Source organism: Diorhabda sublineata, chromosome 2 (assembly GCF_026230105.1).
Source record: "Diorhabda sublineata isolate icDioSubl1.1 chromosome 2, icDioSubl1.1, whole genome shotgun sequence".
NCBI lineage: Eukaryota > Metazoa > Arthropoda > Insecta > Coleoptera > Chrysomelidae > Diorhabda > Diorhabda sublineata.
In genome coordinates, this window is record NC_079475.1 from 41491056 (window position 1) to 41515169 (window position 24114).

At 27.7% G+C, this 24114-nt stretch overlaps 3 protein-coding genes across 6 annotated transcripts; 2 read left to right on the plus strand and 1 right to left on the minus strand.

Annotated features, from left to right (window-relative positions):
- Nucleotides 1–167: 167 nt before the first annotated feature.
- Nucleotides 168–5818, minus strand: LOC130440573 (transmembrane protein 18). Its single transcript, XM_056773826.1, has 4 exons — nt 5458–5818; nt 4558–4675; nt 2935–3083; nt 168–1645 (listed from the first exon to the last, which is right to left on the minus strand). Exons 1-4 carry the CDS (start codon nt 5518–5520, stop codon nt 1532–1534), a joined length of 444 nt encoding a protein of 147 aa, XP_056629804.1. The 5' UTR covers nt 5521–5818; the 3' UTR covers nt 168–1531.
- Nucleotides 5819–7322: 1504 nt separating this feature from the next.
- On the plus strand, nt 7323–13068 carry LOC130440572 (clavesin-2-like). The gene is made up of 5 exons (XM_056773825.1): nt 7323–8034; nt 9211–9432; nt 10807–10963; nt 11381–11685; nt 12560–13068. The coding sequence occupies exons 2-5, from the start codon at nt 9211–9213 to the stop codon at nt 12740–12742; spliced, it is 867 nt and encodes a 288-aa protein (XP_056629803.1). The 5' UTR covers nt 7323–8034; the 3' UTR covers nt 12743–13068.
- Nucleotides 13069–13514: 446 nt separating this feature from the next.
- LOC130453181 (alpha-tocopherol transfer protein-like) lies at nt 13515–21890 on the plus strand. Of its 4 annotated transcripts, none has more exons than XM_056792796.1 (7): nt 13515–13779; nt 16425–16626; nt 17876–18121; nt 18176–18369; nt 19407–19517; nt 19643–19793; nt 21694–21890. In XM_056792796.1, the coding sequence occupies exons 2-7, from the start codon at nt 16446–16448 to the stop codon at nt 21780–21782; spliced, it is 972 nt and encodes a 323-aa protein (XP_056648774.1). In that variant the 5' UTR covers nt 13515–13779; nt 16425–16445; the 3' UTR covers nt 21783–21890. The 4 variants fall into 4 exon arrangements, with proteins under 4 accessions (XP_056648774.1, XP_056648770.1, XP_056648772.1 ...); XM_056792792.1 differs by having other exon boundaries at nt 13713–13808; XM_056792794.1 differs by lacking the exon at nt 13515–13779 and adding an exon at nt 13870–14664.
- Nucleotides 21891–24114: the final 2224 nt, after the last annotated feature.

Sequence of the window (24114 nt, forward strand, 5' to 3'; positions counted from 1 at the left end):
AGATCCATCATTTGTGTACCAGGAAGGTACATTTCGTACTTCCGGAAGATTATTATTGACCCATGATTGGCAGTTTTTGAATGGGACATCTATGTCCATCATCCTGAGCATTTGGTTCAGTATAGGTGACAGGGAAAAGATACTGTCAAATTTAATAAAAAAAAATAAAATTCTACTCAAAAAGCTTATATTTATTAACAAATACATACATCTACAATTCCAATTACATTCAGTCTTTTTTTTTAAATTCACAAGTTTTAATGACATATGGCATATTTTGGGACACAGAAAGTGACTAGTCAATTATTCAACAAAAATAAATCAAAAAAAATATATATATATAAACATTGTTTGGTTAGTAGAAACAGAATTTGACATTAGTACTTAAACTTTTCTTTTAATCTTATTACTAAAAATTATAAACATAAATGCATTATAAGGAGTCAAAAGACACACGATGCTCCAATTATTTACACCAGGTTCAAAATTAATATTTCTCTTTTCTGCGTGTAACAAATGGTAACTGTAACTTTCAAATTTTGCACTATAATTGTTCTTTGACCAGATGAAGATTGGGAGGGAAAAAGTTCTTCCATCAGATGAAGATTTGGACAGAATTATTTGCACGGATGAAGATTGAGACAAAATTCTTTGGTCAGAAGAAAATTGAGCTGATTAAGGTTGGGAAAAAGTTCTTTCAGTAAATGAAGATTGAGCTGAAGAAGATAGGGAAAGAGTTCTTTATCAGATGAAAGGTTTTCTACAATTCCGATAGACTTTTAACAGTTTATCGAAAACCAAATAGAAGATACACCTTCCGAAACACAAGATTATTATTTGGAGAGTCAATTTAGGTTAGGTAGTTATTAATAAGGGTTGTATAACATCAGATAGGGATACAAAGGAGATTCTGATGGTATTTGGTCTTTGCATTGGTGAGGATTTGATGTTTCGGTAAAGTAATTCTAGACCGTAATTTGTCCAAATTGTCCTAAATTATCATAATGAGGTTGGAATTGAAATTATGGATTGATCAATGAAAAATATTGATTTTAATCAGTATATAAAAAGTTGGGACATGATATATGAAAGTTTTCAACATTTCGAAATGACTTGATGAAGATTTTTATAATAAATTTCAACACAATTATATTGTAATTCATAATAGAGAAGGGAATATCAATTTTTTTGAATTAATTTTGTTCATTTAGATCAATATTAGGAAAAAAAAATATATTTTTCAAAATTTAGTGCTGGCAAGTCAATTTTTCTGGAAAGTATGTTTTTTAAATGAATGTTTTTAGAAAAATTTTAGCTCAAAAATATCTACAGGGATCGCAGAGAGGTTATTATAATAATAAAAAAAAATAAGCCTAAAAAATTTTATCGCCCTAACGTTTTATAAATAAAACCCTAAATCCGAATACCTGATTACCACCGTAAAAAATAATTTCCACAACTTTATATTACGTTAACTAAATATTGATTGTGTAAGTGTTGGAGAGATTAATATATAAACGAGTTTTTTGTCTCATTCCTCCTTGTTTTTTTGCTTTTCTTTTTCTTGTTCTTTTCGAATTTGTTCTTTCAGTTGGGCCACTTTTAGATTTGTCATTAATTGGGTCGATTGATACAACCAGCTCCCCTAAAATATAGAAAGGATTTTTTTTCGTATTTTGATGTATAGATATTTATTTTTAACAGAATGGCAAATCTTTTTTTAGTTTTATTGCAAAATATGAAAGAAAATGGGTATTCTGTCATAATAGTATTTGGAACATACACATTTTTCTTTGTTATTTTGAAAATATGAGTACGAAGATCAAACAAGTAGCTTTCGTGAAAGAAAATTGATTTTTAAACAAGACCCAAAAGTTTATTTCTTCATATCTACAACTTTTTACGCCCCTTAGAGGGTTAAAGTACTGGAATTTTAGTTTTCACTCTTCTTTTATCTATTTTTCCACTCTTTTCCATCCCTTTCTGCTACATTCTTATATCATATTGTTTCCGCTCTATTTCTTTCTCCAGTTCTACTAATTCTAGGCAAGTTTTCTTCATATCTACACCTTTTTATGCCCCTTAGAGGGTTAAGTACTGGGATTTTAGTTTCCACTCTTTTCCTTCTCCACTTCCTTTTTTGTTATTTCTTCCTTTCTCCTCCTATTATCCTAAATCCTTCGAGTTTCTTTTTTAATTTAAATCAAAAAAGTATCAATTTAGAAACTGTTCCAAAAGTGTTTTTATGTCCATCGGTATACGTACCACCGACTCATTTCATAATTTTCTTTTTATATCCTAAATTGGGAATTCTATTAAAAGCAATCTAAGTCATGTGTATTTCGATTATTTGTTTTTTTAAACAATTCAAATACTCTAATAATGAAAATGTTCAAGATAAGAAACTAGTTTAACCCATTAACATACTAAACTTTCAATTATTATAATAATAAATTTGAAAAACCAACTATTCATCTAAATACCGAGTGATATGTATCGAAATCCTTCCATATTCAAGTCACTGGTCAAGTAAAAAAAATAGATAGCATTTTATTCATAAAAATAGTTTCCTTCGTGATTCAACATATTTCATGTCTTTTTCCATATAAAACTTCCATTAGGTGATGTCTATTAAGTCTCCCAATTTCATTTTGTGGTTTTCCGTTAAGATTTTCTGGATTTATTTAGGTTTTCTGGTATAACTACCACTTCCGGAGGTCCTGATTATATAAAATCTTGGTCCTTGTAAGAAGGATACTTTTTCTGGTTATAACACAATATTTATCACATGGAATTATTTTTTTCAAATTATAAATGATACATTTAAGGAAAATTTTGATTTGTAGTGGATTTTTTCCATCAGATCAAGGATTTATTGAAGAAAATTTATACGAATTAATATAGAAAATTAGAAATTTATGAAAAATTACTTACCACCATCAATATGCAGTTGATAAGTATTGGTATTGAGAAAACTACTGATATAAACAATCCATTACTGTCAAAGTACTGCTGCCTTGAGAAAATCTTCCAATTAGTCGATGCCAATTCGTTTATACTTTCAGAAAAATATACTAATAACACTAAAACATCAATTTAAACAAATACAATAAATTTTTTTCTATAAATCAAATAACATTTGAACTAATAACAAAGTTAATATACAGATACTAGTTATAAAGTATACACAAGCACTAAAATCAACACTGGCAAAAAAACTAAACATTAAATTGTAATTTTCTTAGTAATATCTTAAAGCTAATTAGTATTAGCTTGAAAATGATATAAAATATTGTAATATTCCTATCTAGTGCTATTTAGGGGTAACTAACCCTTATAAAAGGTTATCTACCTAAGTCACCACTATCAGTTAGCCATTAAACATTAACCGATACACATTTCTGTTAACAACAAATTACTATTTTAGCTAAAAAGAAGTGATAAAGCCGCTCAAGTTGCATATAAATCAAAATATCATTATCAAACATATGTAGAAAAAATATGTTAATAAAAAGAACTTAAGTTATAAGAGAAATTAAATACATAGAGTACTTGGGTTGATTTAAGGCTAAATCAAGGTTATTATCATGATTTTTTTATAATCAAACCATCCAAAATCATCATAATAAATTTCGAAAATATCTATTTTCCATCGTTCTGCTATCATTTATGATAACCATTGGTTTTCCCATAAAACAGAGGTTGTATGTATATACAGGGTGTCATATACATTATACACTACCAAAAGGACCTATTTTGTTATGCCATTGAGGACATTCAGCGTTCACAATTGGTCTTTTGAGAAAATTCGGGACGTGGAGTAGCTCTAACCTTGATTCTATTTCATACTTCCTCTATGTTTGCATATCGCATCCTATTAATCTCATTCGTTTGAGAAAATTTGAGATCTGGAATAGCTCTAACCTCCATTCTATTTTATACACCTTTAGGTGAATAGAAATTTCATCCTCAACGTTAGCATGTTGTATCCTCTGCTAGGTCTTCAGGTGTTCATTGAAGAGACAATTATTGATGTTATAGTCATTTCTAGTATAGAATTTTGAATGGTGTTGTGGGTTGTGGACTCAAAATAAAACTGTATAAAAGTTTTTTGTTTTAAATGTCAATGTTTCAATTCTTTATTTGATCTTTATCAAGTTTTACTACTTATTTATCTTCCTCAACGTTTAAATTATCATGTACTACATATTTGTAGCCTTGATGAAGATAAAATAAAGGATCGAAACTTTTAGACAGTCTTATTTTGAGTCCTCAACTCACAACACCATTTGAAAACTAATATTATGAATTATCTATAAAAATTATCATTACTTGTCTCAACCTCTATGCTAATTTGATAATATGAACAAATCTGAAATAGATTTTTAAAATCTAAATAAAGAAACAAACCAAAATATGACAATACAAGTGGAAAGTGAAAATAAATTTGTGTTACAGGGATTATTAACGAAGATACAGAAAATCTTGTGTTTATTTCACCAAATATTATTAGTTCATATGTTAATAATTAATGATGGATAAATTGCAGAAACTTACATAAACAGAAAAATAATAAAGCTTGGAAATTTCCATAGTTTCGTGTGAGAAGGGCCATCATGAATATAGAAATGTGGAAAGTAAAAAGTGCTATCAGCCATGGGTCCCTCCATTCGATCTATAATACGTCAACTTCATCAAACCAATAGAAAAAGTGAAAATCTGTATTTTCATCATTGATAACCCAATTAAAACGGTACCACGTTTAAGATAAGTGTTGATGCATATTAGAAAAAAGGTCAGATCTGGTATAAAAGGATTAGATTTGGATTTTTACCATAAAATATCTATATTTACACATATATTTTTATGAAAAAGTAATACTTTGTTATTAAAATTAAAGTCAATAATCATATTAATTAGTATTTCAAGTTATTATCAGTATAAGGGTTATCGACAGATGGTAAATATAAAATCCTTTTAACAACAACATTTTTGACCTACCAGACTTGTTTTTACTAAAATTTTAATCCTAGAGCTTCTTTAAAGTAGACTGTTTTATTCTATTTTTAACATATAAATATTGAAAAACACTAGTAAGTAAAATGGATTAAATTAGACTGCATTTGATAATTATAGTGTTCATATATCTCCTCATTTTCGTCCAGTGCAAAATATTATCATACTTTAAAATATCACTTAATTTGCGTAAATAAATCAGACGAATATTACATATTTCAAATAACTGGTCATTCTCAGTAACAAGAATTTCAAAATAAACATCCAACGATACAAATTCAATAATATTACCGACAATTAACATATAATTAAAATTCCGGTTAATAAATATTTATTATATTGTGAGTATCAAGTTTTTTTTGTAGCGACCGCTTAGAAACTAAGCACTTGATTTAAATAATGAATGATTATAGAAGTTAAACTTCTAAAATTTTTACTTACATTCCACAAAAACGACAAAAAATTATTTATTTGGTTAACTTCAACAAACTCCCTATCGAACATGATTTAAAAAGATAGAAATATATGTTGTTATTCTAGAATATTGTCACTATATACATCCACATATCAATTGCATACAATTATAAATATTATACTTAAACTCAATTCACCATCATAGATAAATTGTGTCATTTGTTTGTCAATAATGTCTCCTGTCAATTTGTAGGTGATTAGTATATGGAATAAAACTCGAAGTAAATTTTTTACATTGTATATTGAATCCCATACACTTTCACTGTACATTTGTGGTACAAACTTATAAAAAAAATTAAATAATAACTTTCACATGTATTTCATTAGAATATTGCAATCACATACATCTATGATTACAGCTTATGTGGTCTGTCAACCACAGAACATACGAATTTTCTTCTTTTTATTAACTTGCAGCTTATGTTTTAGTAGATTTTTGAATCTTCTTTTTTATAAAGAGCGTTTGATCTAATCATTGTTTTGCTTTGGAGTTATCCCATGACACATGAAACAAATATTTTGGAAAAGGGAAAGAAGAAAGAAAAGAGAGTAAATGTAATTTTTTATTGAAAACACTGAAATTGATTGTTAGTGAATAGACTGAATATTAAAAGCATACATTAATTTAACAATGTTTATCGTAGTATATGATTCATCGTTAGAGATTGTCTTTTATCGTCCTTGTTGGATTTTTAATTACATTTTTCACTTATTACTAATTGTAAATGTTGATTTATAAAAATACCTCAAGATTCTTTAGATAAAAAATAAAATGTTGGAATAGTTTGAAATAAGTCAACCAAATGTATTTTTTACCTTTGTTTCCCAACAGTTTATAATAAATAATTGCGTTATTATTTACTATTTGAATAATAAAGATTATTTTGAGTAAAAAAATGAGTTTAATAATATTGCATGGTGAATAAGAACAAATGATTTGCCAACAAAATAATTAAACCAGTGGTAGAGCTTTTATGAATAAGTATAAGGGAAATATAGGATACAAAACATTGAATAAAGTTTAGAATAGCAACAAATATATAACAAATTTGATGTAAAATTATTGATGGGATAAGAATGATAAAAAGTATCATAAGTACATACATACATTTCATAAAATGTACTTCATAATCTTGATATGACACTCGATATTATCTAATATAGGTTAAAAATACTTTCCATACATGTTTTTTTTTAAAAAACAGTGGCGTTCGTCATAATTGAAAAATAATGTATATAAACAAACCAACAAAACGCAAACAGCACTTGTTTTTATAGACAGTACAAGTTCAGGGTCAAGGTTATTTTGTATTTTCGGTTTAGAGCCCTAGATGGGCCTGCCGACATAAATAGTAATTAAGATATACGGACATTTTAGATAGTACCAATAGTAATTTGGTTTTTATAATAATTATTTATATTTTCTATAACAATCCATTAATACGATGCATTAATTCTATATCTTTATAAATGTTTTTACAAGATGGCTGCTGCATGTCAACAATACTCACTCGAGATCTTGATAATATTTTGGATGTAATGTTATAATAAACAATACTTTATTTAGAAATTTCAATGTATTTGTGTCAATATGTACCTTAAATATATATCACTTTTATACTTGTTACAAGTAAAAATGTTTAAAAAAATGAGTTAGGGTCGTAAATAACTTTTAAATTTCGCGCTACAAATACATTTTCCAGTGTTTCCTGACAGACGTCAAATTATTAGTCATCCCTAGATGGTTAAAACCATAGACATAGTGATACTAGACAAGACAACTTTCCAATATAGGAAGTATATTAAATGCGCAATGTAATATTACTATGTCTATAGTTAGAACAATAATATTGTTGTGAACCATCGATATATAGGTGATCTGTGTTTGTGTTATTGCTTTGTTTAGAAAATGGCGTCATCTATATATTATGAGACTTGATTCGAATAATTTAATAAATATATAGTTGTAACTTTGTTTTTGGGTTATATTCAATTTTATGTTCGTTTGAAACAAAATCATACATATTTAAAAGAAACTTTAAGCAGTTATTTATAATATTTGCAAATAAATACATGACTTTTTTATGTAATTCTATACGATAAATGGCATTCTGGCAGATAATGTACTTTGTTATCATCTTTATTAATGCACTTTGTTTTGTAAATAAGAGATATAATAATAATAAGGTGGTATTCATATATACACTATGAATTTCTTTGTGGTGATTCTTTTTAGATGATATAAATATCGATGTTCACGAAGTGTTAATTTATTCGTTGTTTCAAATAAGAAAATAACGTAAATCTTATATTTATAAATTTAAAAAAAGTGCGCCACTGTTAATATCAATATTATATCTATAATATGAAACTAAATTATGAACTTTGATTCTTACATATAACTTGGATAAGAACAGATAAAACCTTTTTAAATTGAATACAATCCGAACAGAATACTCTGTATGTCCTCTCCCTGCAGACAAGTTTTTCAATAATATTAACCAACAGTGAATTGGGAATATTTTAATAAGTAAAAATACAAAAGTAAGTATTGTTATAATTTTTTAAGAGTTTTTCTTATCATCAATATAATTGAAATATGTATCCCTCTATTTTTATTAATTTTTTTCTAGTTATTAATAAAATAAATATAACAAGAACTATTTCAATAACAATTATTTTGATTTCTACAAATATGTCGAAAATTTCAATTCTTTTTTTAAATGAAATGTATCAATAAGTGAGATGCTTTTATCAATATGTTGTATTCGTTGTAATCTCAATATATTAAATTAAAATATTTGTATGGGGTCAGACCTAAGCCACCTTTTTATTGATAATAGAATTAGAAAGATAAGTTCCATAAACAGTAGAACGAATAATCCAATATTTACAATTAGAAAAAAAGCGAGGTCAATGTCATTAAATTTGTTTCATATTATTATATGGTATATTGATATATCTGTATATTAAAGCGATTTAAATATATAACATTTTGCATTTTGCATTGAATTTTTATTAGAACTTATCACGTAAACTACCCCATTAACAATAAGTATGAGGTGGCTATGTATATTTTTTAATGACAAGTGACATTTCCTATTTGGCATAATCAAAACTTACCTTAATTTTTATTTAATTGTTGCATAAACATCAACTTTGTCAAAATTCTATTCTTATTCCTACTTGCCTTTAAACACCAACTTCCATACAACAAATTAACACAAATATATGTCTGTATTAAGCAAAACCATTCACAGCCACTTAATTCAACTTATTATAAACACAAGAAATAAATAATTGAACATTTTTATTAGGTTATATTTTATTTTGTACACATACAGAATAGAACAAAAACCCTCGACGGTTACAGCGACCTCATCACAGTTGTAGGAAGAACTAATAAAAATGTTTGACCTTGAATTGAAGGGACATAAAACTGTGTTGTTAAGAAAGCTAGTAGGTGGCGACACCTTTATCCAGTGATGCCAGCTTTGTATATTTTACTATGAATTCAAAGAAAATAAGATTTTCTTTTTAAATATAAAATAAAAAATTATGTAACAGGAAAATTTTATTAATTAAACGTTTCTGACTATAAGGCATACGAGAGGAACAAGTAACTGTAATATTTCGTGAATGGTAAACCCATACTTTAGAACAACTATAATAAATATACGGGGAACAGTTTGAAAGTATTGTTATATATTATTTTTTTAGATGAGTAGTCCTTTCAGTCTCAATAAGAGTCCTTTGGATGAAGAAACGCGACAAATAGCGTTAAATGAACTTCGGGAGACACCCGAAAATGTGGCAAATGGGTTGGCAGAGCTGCGAGAACTTTTGGCCAATGACAGCTCGATTTATTTTAAAGATACCGACGAATATTTAACTATATTTCTAAGACCCTGTAAATGGTATGCCAAAAGTGCTTACGAACTGGTGAGTCTTCATTTCAACCGTGTCATTGTTTTAATATAAACGTTTGTAATGAATCATATCTTATTATTTATGTTATGAAACATCAAGATAAAGATTTACGTGACTTGCATTGTTTGTGTGTATCGAGGTGGGAGTTATCAGTTATAAAATAACAGTTTTCCGAATCGTATTTTTCGGTATTTAAAGACTCAGAGACCTTAACACGACACCTCTAAGATAAAAGATATTTTAGGTTAGGTTACTTTGAAAACAAGAAACTAAGAAAATGAAAACTATTTTCTTTTGTTTTTCAAATTAAAAGTGTTATATTTTATTAATAAATTGATTACCTTCAAAAATTCTTATCTAGTCAGGTCACAAAAAAAAATATTTTTTATGTTTGTTTCTTCAAGTGTTTATTAAATAGAGTAATCGGCATTTTTTATTGTGATACGATAAGACACTTAAAAATCTTCATGGAATTTTTCCAACTTTATGTTTAGATAAAATTATAACCAAATAATTTCGGCTCAACCTTATAAAATCTTTTCATTCGCTTTTAACTAAGAAGCAGAAATTTAAAAATTTACGTCTACTATAAAAAACAATATATCAGTCTGTGAGACGTACGAAATAGGCAGTGTTGCCAAATATCCTACAGAACATTCCTTGTGACCTAATTATCGTTTTTGTGATTTGAAAACTACCTCCTAGTAAGAAATTACATTTGGCAACATTGTTTTTATACGAAAAATAATAAGTCATAGACTTATTAGGGTTGTTCACAATATCGACATGGATAAAATTTTTAAAAAATCTCAAAAGTGTTTTATTATTATCATAAATTTTATGATTTCTTACTGTTTGAAATTAAAAATTGTTTTTTTTTTTCTATTTCTACAATATTAACAAGCTAAACTTATTGTAAATAAACTTGTTAGAGATAAATATGTTATTACATAATTATACCACTTGTAATTGTTTACTTTGTTTCCAAATTCGTTCTCGATTACTCAATTTATAAAATGATTCTTATTTAATAAGAATTATTAATAATTAAACAATATAACTGCCTCATTTATTCGATAACATATTATTATTTACACGTCACTAGAAGGTTTTTATAAGATTGTAAAATAAATCATTTTCCCTGGTGACTAAATCTGGTGAATATATCAGATTCGGTAGTATTTTTACTTTACAATAATTTTAATCGGTTTTATAAAAGAATTAACGCGTTTCAGGAACAAAAACTTTGACAAATGACTTTTGATAGGCATTTATTAGCGCGGTCAAGAAACACAAACTTTGACAGATGACGTTTAAAAGTCGTTCCTATCGGTTTTATGTGAAACCATAGAGTTTACAATACACTTCTTCTTTTTTTTGTTTTAGATGAAAAGAATAACAGATTTTAAAGAAAAAAACAAAGGTACTCTAAATAATCTGATGCCCGAAGATGAAAAAGAAGCCATTACTGAGCACAACGTTGTTAATATATTAACAAACTTGGATCATAAAGGAAGAAGAGTACTTTTAGTACACGCTGGAGGTATTTCCATATATATGACACACACATATATGAGAAAAATATAGAACAAAATGGTTTATTTTTTTTTGTCCACAATAATTAAGACGATTTAATTGAGAAGACAAAAACTTAACTTCACTTAATTATGAAAAAACACGAATTAAAACACTACCTCTAAATACGAAAATTTTCCACAGTTTAGATTTTCATCCACAACATAAATATTAACATTTGAAAACGCATAAGTACGTTCGGCAAAGTGTTTTTTGATTGCTATGAAAAACAAATAAGTGTAATATTTGTTTTGATGGAAAAACATAGACAAAGTTAAAAATGAAAAACAATATTTGTTACTATCGAAATCTAATTGTAAATTAATATCTTTAAAGGTCGATATTGTTCTTTTTTATTGAAATACATATATGGAATGTATTTTAGAAACTTGGGATCCTTCAAAAGTGACATCCGACCAAATTTTCCGTATATTTTATTTGATCCACGAGGTGGCAGTACTAGAACTGCAAACCCAAGTTAGAGGTGTGGTAGTTATTATGGATTATAACGGAATGGGTATGAAACAAGTTCGTGGTCTAGGACCCTCCTTCGCTCTTCTTCTACTCAGCTTCATACAGGACGCCATGCCTTTGAGACTCAAAGAAGTCCACATGGTCAGAGAACCTTTCGTGTTCAATATGGTGTGGACCTTATTCAAACCTTTGCTGAGGGCTAAACTTAACAAAAGGGTAAGATTTTGTTTCATATTTCCTTATTTGAAACACTAACACAATTTATCATTTTTATTTTTTATAATATTAAAAAAAAATGTTTATAACATCTACATCTTCCTGTAACCGCTTGTATCTAACTTCAAGTATAAAAAAATGTAAATTGGTCATGAATAATCAAAATATGGGGCACGTGTATAACAGAGCAGAGATTATGGAAATATAATTCCATATAAATACACAAGTACGTATAAGCGAACTGGCAAACCTGCCAGCTATATACATATTACTTCAGGCCGCTGCTATCTAAAGATGGGCAACTAAATATATTTGACAACACGGCTTTTTCTTTAGTCTTAGTATTGAATTTACTTATACTACAATTGTTACTATAAAAGATTAATGTGTTTTTTGATTATATATTATGAACTTTACCTTGCTCGAAACATTTTCTTTACCCCGGTAACACTTGAATTGCTTACTCAAACTATTTTGTTTATATTTCACTAATACTCGTTCGGAGTTGTTCACAAATAATTAAATCATTTAATAATTGTATTCACAACAAATAACACAGATCACAGTTGTTATTTCTTTTAAAATAAATATGTACGTTACATTTTCGTGCCGCGCTATTTCCCTTTTGGTTAGTTTTCTTCTTCTTTTTGAAATGAATAACTGACTTGTAGTTTATCATAGAAAAATAAAAAATATAGAAGGTTCTCCAATACTATTTGATATTGATGGTTAATATTGTGTGTTCCATGGTAGTAACAGTCAGCCACCATTTTATGATCCACAACTTACTGCAAAAATATTCAATAAACTATGAATCTATTCTCTTTTATCCTAGAAACGAACAAAGTTAGAAAACATTTACGTCGTTTTTCAGATTTTCTTCCACGGTAAAAAGATGTCTTCTCTCCATAAATATTTAGCTCCTTCCCACCTTCCCAAAAATTACGACGGGTTGTTACCGGAAATCAACTATTCCGGAAAAGAGTGGTTTCCAGTTTTGAAAGAACACGAAGAACATATAAAATTGATGAACTCTTTTGGGAAACGAGACAAATGAAAATGCAATGAAAATACAAAAAAATTATTATTTTGAAATAGAATTAAATCGTAAAATTCGTATTCCATACCACACATTCCAAAAAAAATTAATTTTTAATAGCCGGAACTACCAATATGACAGATGACTTGCTATAATTGAATCATCAACAATTCATTTTTAGGGTTAAGTTTGTTATGATTAATCACGAAATTAAATTTGTAACTACTTTTACCAGTTGTATTTCTTTTTACAGAAAAAAAAAACAATATTTTTTGTGCAATTTTTTCCAGACCTTGTATATAGCTTTTTTATAAAGTGTGTTAATAAAATTAAAGCAGTATTTATTTATTTTTTTCAATTTAATTCCCTCGCAAAGAACTACTAAGACTTAAAATTGGATTAACATCAATTTATGTTGAAAATTAATATATTTTGTAATTAAAACTTCACCTTCTTATACAGTAATTAATTAGTTTTACAACAGTCATACTAATTATTAAAAACAAAACAAAAAATGTTTTCTGACCAGGTATGTGTAGCACTGGTTGATAAGTGTGATTATAAACAGATGGCGCTGTACTTACAGATTTATTCGTTTTAAATGGAGCAGTATTAGATGGGTTCAAATTTGTTTTTTTTTTTGAAACGAATGCGTGAATTTCAGTACAATAACACCTATTGTCAATAAGACATAGGTCAAAGGTGTTGAATATTCATCAGAGTAGGCTTTAAACATGGGTGGCTTGGCATAGAAGTATTCAATAAATGATTATTTGAATCGGATTTTACAGGTTATATTAAAAAAATGTTATTGAAAAAATAAACATCCTTCTTCATTTAAGCTAAATATTTTGATTCCGAGAAAATACAATTAAGAGATTACACATTCTTAATACTATAATACAAACGATTATTATTTTTTATGCAATAAATAATCTGTAGCCGGTTCTGTTGACGTATATAAATGAGCAGATGAGGCAATGGAAAACTGTATTATGTTTATAAGTATTGGTTAATCGATTAATCAGTGATAGTGAAGAAATATATTCATAACTGTAAGTACGGTATATTATTTTGAAAAAAGGTACGTAAAATAACTATTCTAAAATTTATAATAACATTCTATTTATTTATATTGTTTTACGTATAAAAAAATTTTAATTATTTTTACGTTTGTAATATTTCCTTTACTCATTTTTATATCGATAATCTTTCACAACTACGGAGGGTAGGGGAAAAGTGTTGATCAAAATGCGCTACCCTCATGCCACACAATCGGTATCGGTTGAAATGCGTTACCCACATTAGCATCAGGGTAAATTTTCGAGGAAGCTCTAGATATGATTAGAGAAGAAATACGAAGTAAAATCGTTTTCTCTTAATAATTCTTTAAGGTTATATCTTTAACTCTGCATACATCAATTCATCTACAATATTTACATTTATACTTTGTCTAAAACTGCGCCATTATAGAAGGCTTTTGAATTGTTATTTTAAGTATAATTCCCCCATAATCGATGGAACATGACAGGCTTTCATCAAAACGCGGCGGTAATTAAAAAAAAACAGAGTTTAGTTAGTCAGTTTTATCCATACTTGTGAAATAATTAATTAAACTGCACGTGTTCTTGAACCCGCCATTTTGCCGATTATGACCAGTGGTAATTTAGACTTCTAATTTCGTTGGATTATCGCTAATATTTTGTAGTTTAATGCGCTTTCGTTTAACAAGACAATTTATTCCTATTAACATGATTAAATAAATTATTTGATCGATATTATATTTAAAATATCATTTTTAATTTCCTTGATGCAGTTGATCCCTCTAAAGGAAACATAAATGCTCTTAGTTATCGATCAACCTCTTTAGTGTGATGTGTGTTTAGTTAAGGTTAGGTTATAAGTGTATCTAAAATGAGTGTTAAATTCATCAATATTAAGTGAGTAGTGTTTATTAGTACAGTTTTCAAATCATTTACTATTTTCCTATAATAATTTGCTGATAGATTCATAAAATTTACCACTTTACAGTACTTTATAATTTCCTAACGAAATGGCGGGGAAGTTAGAAGAATGACTCGTAAAAAATGATTTTGCTACTACATAATTGTTTCTGGTTTGTTTATCAAATCTTTAAATGACGTCTTTTGTCCTATTTACATTGCATTTAGATCGAATGACCATTTTAGTTAATTTTGCAAGATTTCCTCATGCATAAACACATTATTTCATTGTTTAACTTTAAAATTTGTTAATTTGAATCGACCGTGTAATTGATAGAAACAAAGAAATTGTTTGTCTTTTAAATTTTTGATAACAATTGTAATTGTTAACCTTTTATTCAATAGCGCGTGTGGGTTTCGAACGGTCGTGTTAGTCCTGGGAATTCTAATCGTTAATCATCTTTGATACATCACGAATTGCATTAATTTATTATTTTTTATTTGTTTTTAATTACAATGAAAGAAAGTGTTTTCATAATATCTAACACCAAATGTTATTGACTTGAATTATTATCAATAGTGATAGGTATGTATTCTTTGTTTTATTATAAATCTATTAGAAAACAAAATAATTCTCTCTTTATAAAGTAGAAACGGCGGAAGTCTTCCATCACGTGATTAATACGTCAGTACTAATATTCATATGAATCAAATCAAAATTTCTGACAACTCAGTAATAATAATCGTAATGACTAATATTCCAGAGGTCGACCTTTTCCTAAGTTGTACTTGAAATTTAACTTCTTAATTCAACGAATCATACTGTTCTAACAGATATAATGTATACATAAGTATATAGAGATCGAAAAGGTCCGCCATTGTTATTTTCCATCTCAAAATATTCAAATTTATAACACCTAACCTCAAATTGCGGAAACGTCAAATTCAACGTCACGTAATGGAAATTCTCATCTTTACAGATTTTTTTTAAATAAATTTTAGTTAAAAAACTAATATCAATTGATTATAAGCATTTTACAGCAATTATTTTTAATTTGATTCGACAGTATTAAAGACAGTTTATTATCTAACAATGAACATTTAACGATATTTTTGCAGTGTATACAATTAATTTCTTTAATTTATGTTTAACGATAAATTATGGATATTAATATATTTTCCATCGTTTAAATACAAGTAGTTATAATATACTTCTAATTAATAGTTAAAAATAAAATTACTGTATAATTACACTCAATTATATGTAATTCTTATTTATGCTGAACTTGACAACACTGTGTTAGCATTTGCAACTTCAATTCTTTTATTAAAGTTCCATATTTTATTAAAACTAAACGTTTCATTAAGTTGCTTAATTACTTATTCATCACTCTTATCGAGATTCAAATATAATTGATAATATTTTCTATTGAATTAATTACGAACTGACACAAAACAGATTCTAATTGTTGTCTCTATTGAATATAATATTCTGTGCTAGTTTTTTATAGTGTTTTGTGCTAATTCGTTCAATTTCACTTAACAACGTTGCCAAGTTATTTAGATAAATTTATATTGAATAAATTTTTTTGTCGTATTTTGAACAAATATGAATAAGTTCAGTTACTTGTTTGAATGTTATCAGTACCGGATTTGGCTTCACACTATCTCATAATTGCGACTGATTCATAAAAAAAACTTTTTATTATCTTACTCTACCATAGTATTCGTTGTATTTGTTAATTTTATTATTCTAGACGTCCTTTTTGTGAGTTGATATGTCGATAAAAATCGAAAAAAGTTTAGATAACGTGCCTTACATCCAATTGGGCTCGCATCAATTACGATTAGATTTAGAAGATTTAACGCCGGAAGAAAAGCAAAGAGCTGAGCAAGAATTGAGAGAAACGCCTGAAAATGTGAAATATGCATTAGAAAAACTCAAGGAATTGTTAGGAGGTAAATTTATTATGAGTAAAAATTCATTTTATTTGTATTTTTCACTAATTCCGAAGGCGTAGTTGTTTATATTCAGAATATCAGCTTTTTTTGATGTTTATAATATTGAATATTTTTCTCGGTGCTGCCAGAATTAATCCAATAATTCTAATAAGTTTTGCTGAATATACAAGTTTCTCTTATCAAATTCGGATAAAAACTTAATTCTGGCAACATTGTCTCGTAGAACATCGTTCCCATATATTTCTTCTCTGTCTATATATTTATCTCAATCGTTAAAGAACAGATCCGGCGTGCCTATTTAAGATTTTTCAGCTGCGATGCTGAGTAGTGTTTTTTTATCATACAATTATCTAAATAACTTATCATACAATACAAAATTATTGAAATAGTTGGTGTATTGAGAATTTTGCAACAATTTTTTTCAAATTTAAATACAAACAATTGAATTCAGTGTACAAATTTTAAACTAGGCAACACTGTCATAGATGTCGTCGTTCTCTCTCCGCTGGTATCGTCGACGTACAGATCCGGCTTAGCTTATGTGATGCAATGGTTTTTCTTCAAAAAATTATCGGAATATAAGCTTATTGTATAATTTTTCTACAAAATCCTTTAAATTCAAATAAAAACTTTCTTATGTATAAATTATATATAAAACTTTTCACATTTAATGAAATACTCTGACAACCTCGTTCAGCCTCCATTTCTTGATTTCCGGTGGTATAGTCAACGTACAGGCCCGGTATTAGCTTTTTCTCCAAATAAAATTCTTGGAATAATCGTTACATATACAATTTCCTAATTTAGATAAATATATATTGAAATCCCATATAAATATGTTTATATAAAAAAAATCAAGTATATACTATAAGGCTGGCAACACTGTTGAATGTAACTTCGTTCTCCCTCTTTTAAATTCAATTGGTTTAGTTCAGATCCGGCACGGCAACCACCATCTTTCCTCTTCTAATGCGAAATTTTTTTTTTACTTTCAAAAGTATTGGGATATTGGCTGGATATAAATTTTTCCATCAAAACCCTGTAAATGAATTGAAAATCTCCACATCCGCATTAAAAAAAATATTATTTCGAATTTAGGGAAATGCTATAATTCTGGCAACACTGTTGCATCTAACCGCGCTCTCCTTTTTTATATCGTTTTGTTGTCTCGACGTACAGATCCGGTCTGGCTACCTTCGCATGTGATATTGTGTTTTCTAATATTATTGGAGTATTTATATTCTAGATGAACCAGATTTTTTCGTACCAATCGACGACGACATATTTCTTACAAAATTTCTGAGGCCGTGTCGGTTTATTCCCGAAAATGCTTTCAGAATCATGAGAAAATACTACGGGTTCAAAATAAAGTATCCTAAATTTAGTTGCAACATCACTCCAGCTGGTATCAGACATGTTTTCGACAAAGAAATTTTTAAAATGCTACCAACAAGAACGTCTAACGGCTGCAGAATCATGATCGTCAGCTTAGGTAAGTTTATTCTTATTAAATATATAGTGTCAACCATATTCGGGTCGTTTTAAGAAAAATGGGACCCTAAACAAGTGAAATTGGAAGATCTGTTTAAAGCTGTAATGGTAGCTATGGAAATCGCCATGTTAGAACCGAAAACTCAATGTGGTGGTGTCGAAATTATTCTGGATACTAAAGGGTTAGCGTTAATTCACATTTATCAGATCACCCCTACGCTAGCAAAAATTATTTTAGAATGGATACAGGTAATAAACATAACTTGGTTTTTTTACCTTAATCTACATAATATTTTCAACGTTTGGCAACGCTGTTTAAGTACGTGCTCCAATTCGTACATGTACCGATATGTTTATGAATTTCAAAAATATTTTTTAATGAAAATTATTAATGCTATTATTCGTCAAAGTATTATTTTTGTGAAAAAATAATTTAATTTAGAATTAAATTGAAATTTCTATTTTGATTTTACTTAAAAACGTAGGCATGCGCAATCTAGCATTATGATTTAATGTTAAAGAGAGAGCGATGTGTAAATGAAATGAAATTATACTATTGGAAGAAAGAGAAAGACCATCGGTTCAATACCCTTAATTTGAAACTTTGACGTCATGGCGATCCAATCAGAGTAGAGAAATTCAGAGAGTTGCATACCGGTGTTCTATCTCTCTCTATCAACAGTAAGGGCCCACTTGTCAAAGCCCCGTACCTCTCTCTCTATTTTCATTATTAATTCTGTGGAAATTTCAAATGATGATCGGTTACACGCTTTAGGCGAGGTTGCCACGTTTCTCAGTTTCAATTCGAACATAACTTTTAAATTTCTTATATATGCAACAGGATGAACGTTTTTTTTCTGATATTTCCATATGTCCGGTCAATTGTTTGATGTGGCAACAGCGATTGTTATATTAAGATTTTAGCTGACTACAGTTCATCACATATGAAATAGATACGCAGACTGACGTAATACGTTTGATGTGATTTGGGTCAAAACGTGTTTACTATTACTTTAAATTTTTGTTTTTGATATCATAAACAAAGAAAAAATATTAAATTATTTACTTTAAAACAAAAACTAAAAGATATTTTAAAGTACGTAAAATAAAAAAAGTTTAGGGATAAATCTAAGATTGTTGTGGCAACGTAGCATTAGGCTCCGTCTCATTATTTCCTGGCTCGTTGGGGTTTGAATGTTTAATTACCAGGATCGGCTTAAGGTTCCTTTAAACTAGAATTTGTAATAATTGTTTTTATAATTTATATAAATTGTTTAATATTACAGGAATGTTGTGCTGTAAGGCTGAAAGGAATTCATGTTATAAATCAACCGTTAATATTCAACATGGGTTATAAGATATTTAAACCATTCTTAGGGGAGAGATTAAAAAAAGCGGTAACTTATATTTATTTTATTAGGTATTAACTTCTCCCAGAATACTTTCGAAAGTTTAGGGATTTTTTTAACCCAAATACTCATGTTGTCGTATATCTTCACACAATTATAAGGGTTGGTTTTAGTTGTTTTTCCATGGACATAATGCTGAAAATTTATTAAAACGAATTTCCCCGGAAAGTTTACCCCCAAAATACGGTGGTACTGCTGATATTCCAGAATATCCAGGATCTTTATTTTCTGACATGCTTTTCTATTACGAAAAAAATTTTGAAGGTAAGTTTTTTTAAAGTATAATTATATTAAACCAATTTTCGTGTTTAAATGGGATTAAATTTGGATTTAACAATGGCTATTGCTTTATTTAACATAACCTCATCCTTGTAAGGGATTGAATTTAGATAAACCATTAAATTGATGAGTTTGTTGCAGTAAAATCACGTATTTAGCTACAATTTTTCGGGAAAGTTGATGTAGTTTTAAAAAAAATATTTGAAAATTTCATTAATGACTTACATGGTTATCTTTCTATTAATATTAAATATAAACTTGAATCGAACCTTTATCAATATAATAAATAAAATTGCAGAAGACACTTTTCTCAATCTTGCGATACGGACCTGACTACGCATATACATAATATGCGTAAATAGCCACGGTCACGAATATTAAATCCTCTGAAAGAGAGTGCAACGTTGCCAATTTTAAATTGGATACGTGGGTCGTGAAGTACTGTTTTGTCAGGTGATGTCACACATTATCTACAAAATATTTTTGTGTACTACAAAAATTTTGTATCCAAATAGAGGAAATGATCTAATGTAAAATACTGTTTGCATTGTGGGTGTTTATTGAATTATTTTCGTTTCATTCAATTCAGTTAATATAGTGTTATTCTCACAATTTTTCACCCCACCTCACCCTTAATTATTGCGTTGAAATACAGAAAAAATTAAATTTATTTAGATAGAATATCTTGTTAATTTAGAAAAAAAAAATTTTAAATAACTATAAAGCTTTTTCACCCACGATGTGGTTAAAAATAAATAATACGAATCACAAATATTTTTGATAAACTTCATTTTCATGACAATTAACCTGTTACAAAAAACTACTCTCATTGGATCCAATTTGGCAACATTCGTTTCTTAAACAAATTATGACCGTTGCTATTTAACGTCTTCGGCGACTATGCACGATTCTGTATTTCGTGGACTCTAGAAGAATAGATAAGATTCATTTCTATTCTTTTCAATGAATCGATTATTAATTTCGAAAGGAAAGCTTTTTTTTCAATAATTGAATTTCGCGAATCGGAATCGATTTCCATTGTTTATAGACATGTCCTAAAAACGTGATAGATATCGAAATATGAGCATACTAAATTTACAACAATAAAATGAGTGTTTAAATAAATCAAATTCACTATTGTTTATATATTGGAATCGAATTTTTCATATAGGATCGATTTTTTGGCAAACATCGATACCATATTTTACCTACATATAAAATGAATAAAATTTATTTTCATGGAAATAAATGTTATTTTGACTATTTCATAAATATGAATATTTAATTTGTATAAATCAACGAATAAACAAATTACTAAACATAATAACAACAACAATTTGTTTGTCTGAAACAATATGTTTTAAATAATAAATCTCCGGTTTTATGTTACCAAGTAACCTACAAATTTCAATGTCACACATTTTAGTTAGTCGCGCTGTTGTCAGATTTGATTTCAAAACGTATTGAATTAATTTTATTTTATTTTTAATAATGATTAGGAAATGAATACTAAGTGTTTTTAATTTAAAAGTTAACTTCTTTTGTTCTTGAAAGTATTTTTATAAAATAACGTATTTATGCTTATAAAATGTTCAATTTTATTGTGTACAATTTCTATTTTTTGAAAAGTATAGAGAAAGTTTATTGTTCGTTTTTCTTCAAAAAATTAGCAATAACATTTTTTTTATCTGACTAGAAACGTGAACTTCAAACAATTGATTTGAAAATAGACGTGTCAATGACATCATGCAATACCAACAATTAATAATAATATGTGACTAATGAGGTGATAAATTTATATCCAAGTGCGTGGTTCGAACAAAAAGAAATGATTATAAATTGAAATTTTTCTATAACATGGAAAATATTTTGTTTTTTTTTTTAGAATATAATACTTATGGATATAAGGAAGATACAAAAACAGTACAAACATTTAATGATACTAAAGAGGAAATAAGTGTAACATGCCATTAACGTGAGGAACTAAAACAAAACTTAAGTTCACTATGTATTTTAAAATTCATAGATCGATTTTGTGGAATATATGTTTTTATTTTTTAATAAAAATTCTCATTTACTAAATAGTTTTTTTATTTCTAACCTACCATTGGTAGAAAAAAAAAACAAAAAAATTTGACCTGTACTTGAAGCAAAGTTTTTTTCAAAATTTATAAATTTGGATCCAAAAAAAATAACTCGATGGTCAGGAAAATAAATAAGAATTAATCTTGTATTTGGCAACACTGTACAATTTTCGTCAACCATTGATAACAATAACCACAGACTAACTACTTCATAGACGGTACACGCAGAGAACTCAAGAACAATTTTTTAATTAAAGCACACAAACATAAATAGAAATGACGCAAAAATAATTATATGTTTATTCATATAAATAAACTGTTTAGTTCTAATTTTTTCTATGAAAAATTCATAATTTATTGTACTTACTCCAAATATCAGAAATATCGTTAACAACAGCAGTAATAACCACAGACTACATACTTCTTAGACAATACACGCTGAGGGCTTAAGATAATTGATTAGTTCATGACATGAACTACCGTTAAGTGACATTTTTAAATTTGGAGCTATTAATAATATTCCAATTCGTCAGTTTTTTTGTGATAAATTGAAATTATTTTTTGAAATTTATTATTGTTATGTAGCATCTAAATATAAATTATCTATGGTTGTTAAGTCTATGCATCTATTTTGACAATACTAAAAAATGGCTGACATACCAGTACAAAATATTATTTTTCTTAAATAAAAGTTGTTAAGAATAATCTGATTTAAGATCTATTCGTTATATTAACAATTATAAATGCCATTAGGAAGGTATAATAATTCTGGTAATACCTTACAATATACTTAATAAAACTAGCTGAATAACCCTAGAAGCTGACGCCTCATAAATCCAAAAAAGAATGACAATGTACACATCATTGTGTTACCAAACTATCAGTGTGATTGTGTATATTGAGATCTAATGAAACATAAAATTAAAATTCTAAATTTTTTGACACAATTCATTCCATATTCACATTTCATCGAATGAATGTGTGTGTTTATATATAGGTACAAAAATTATGAATCACGACATTTCAAATAACAATAAGTGAAATGAATATAAAGTTAGAAACTTTGTTTTTTAATAATTAATACTATTTAAATTTATCAGAAACGTAGAATAAATCTGGCAACATTCTACAACTTTCGTAAAAAACTAATGACATTTACGAATTGAGCAAACTAACAAATTGTCAAAATACCCGTCATGGGGTAAACAAATGATTTAACCGTAAGTAAAGTAGCTTTTTATTCTTTTTTTATAATAGTGTCTTGTTTAGTGTAGGCAAGCGGTAAATAAAGTATATTGGAAATTTGTGGAAAATGAGTAGGATTAGTCTCCTAAATTTTGTAATTTGCTTGAAAACTTGCACTAAACAATTGCACAAATACTTAGTTTCTGCTATATTAGTTATTACAGATCGAAAAAGTATTTTCTAAAAAAAAACATTTCTCACTACCGGATAAACCAAGAAAAGCTAATACGAGTATATACGAGAAAATTAATTGTTTACTCAAGGACCGCCATTTTGACGTAGATCAGCTGTTTCGTTAGATGGCCTAACGTATCTGTTTAAGTTTAAAAACATCCATTAAAATAGGCTGAATAACCTAGAAGCTGAGGCCATTCTAATTTCAAAAAAGAATGACAATGCAATTGACATTATTGTCATTTTTATCATCAGTGTTGTTGGGTAGTTGGAATAATTTAGTTTATTGAAAACTAATAATGCCTGAAATTATAATTTCACACTTTATAAAACAATCAATTCCATGTAGATATGTCATAAAATGAATTAATGTGGAAATATAAATACAAAAATAAGAAATCATGACATTTTTAATAACTTACATCAAGGTAATCTTTGTTTCTTAATAATTAGTCTTGAACTTATGAAAATTACCAGTAAACGTGTGTTTTAACCTATTTTTTCATATTGTGTACCGATATTTTATTCATGTGAACAAAAAAGTGACAATTATAATTAATCGGTACTACAAACTTGTTTCAGATTTGAAGGTATGGTTGATTAGGTAATAAAACGCTAATTAATTATCAAATTTTAATGCCAATTTTATATATTTATATAAACAATACTATAATAAAATTTTATTTTACTGTACAAACAATAACAATAAGAGTGATGTAAGCTATCACACAGAATTCTTGGCAGTAATACTTGAAGAAAAAAATGTGTGTAAACCTAATAAATTTCTGATTATTCAATGGAAA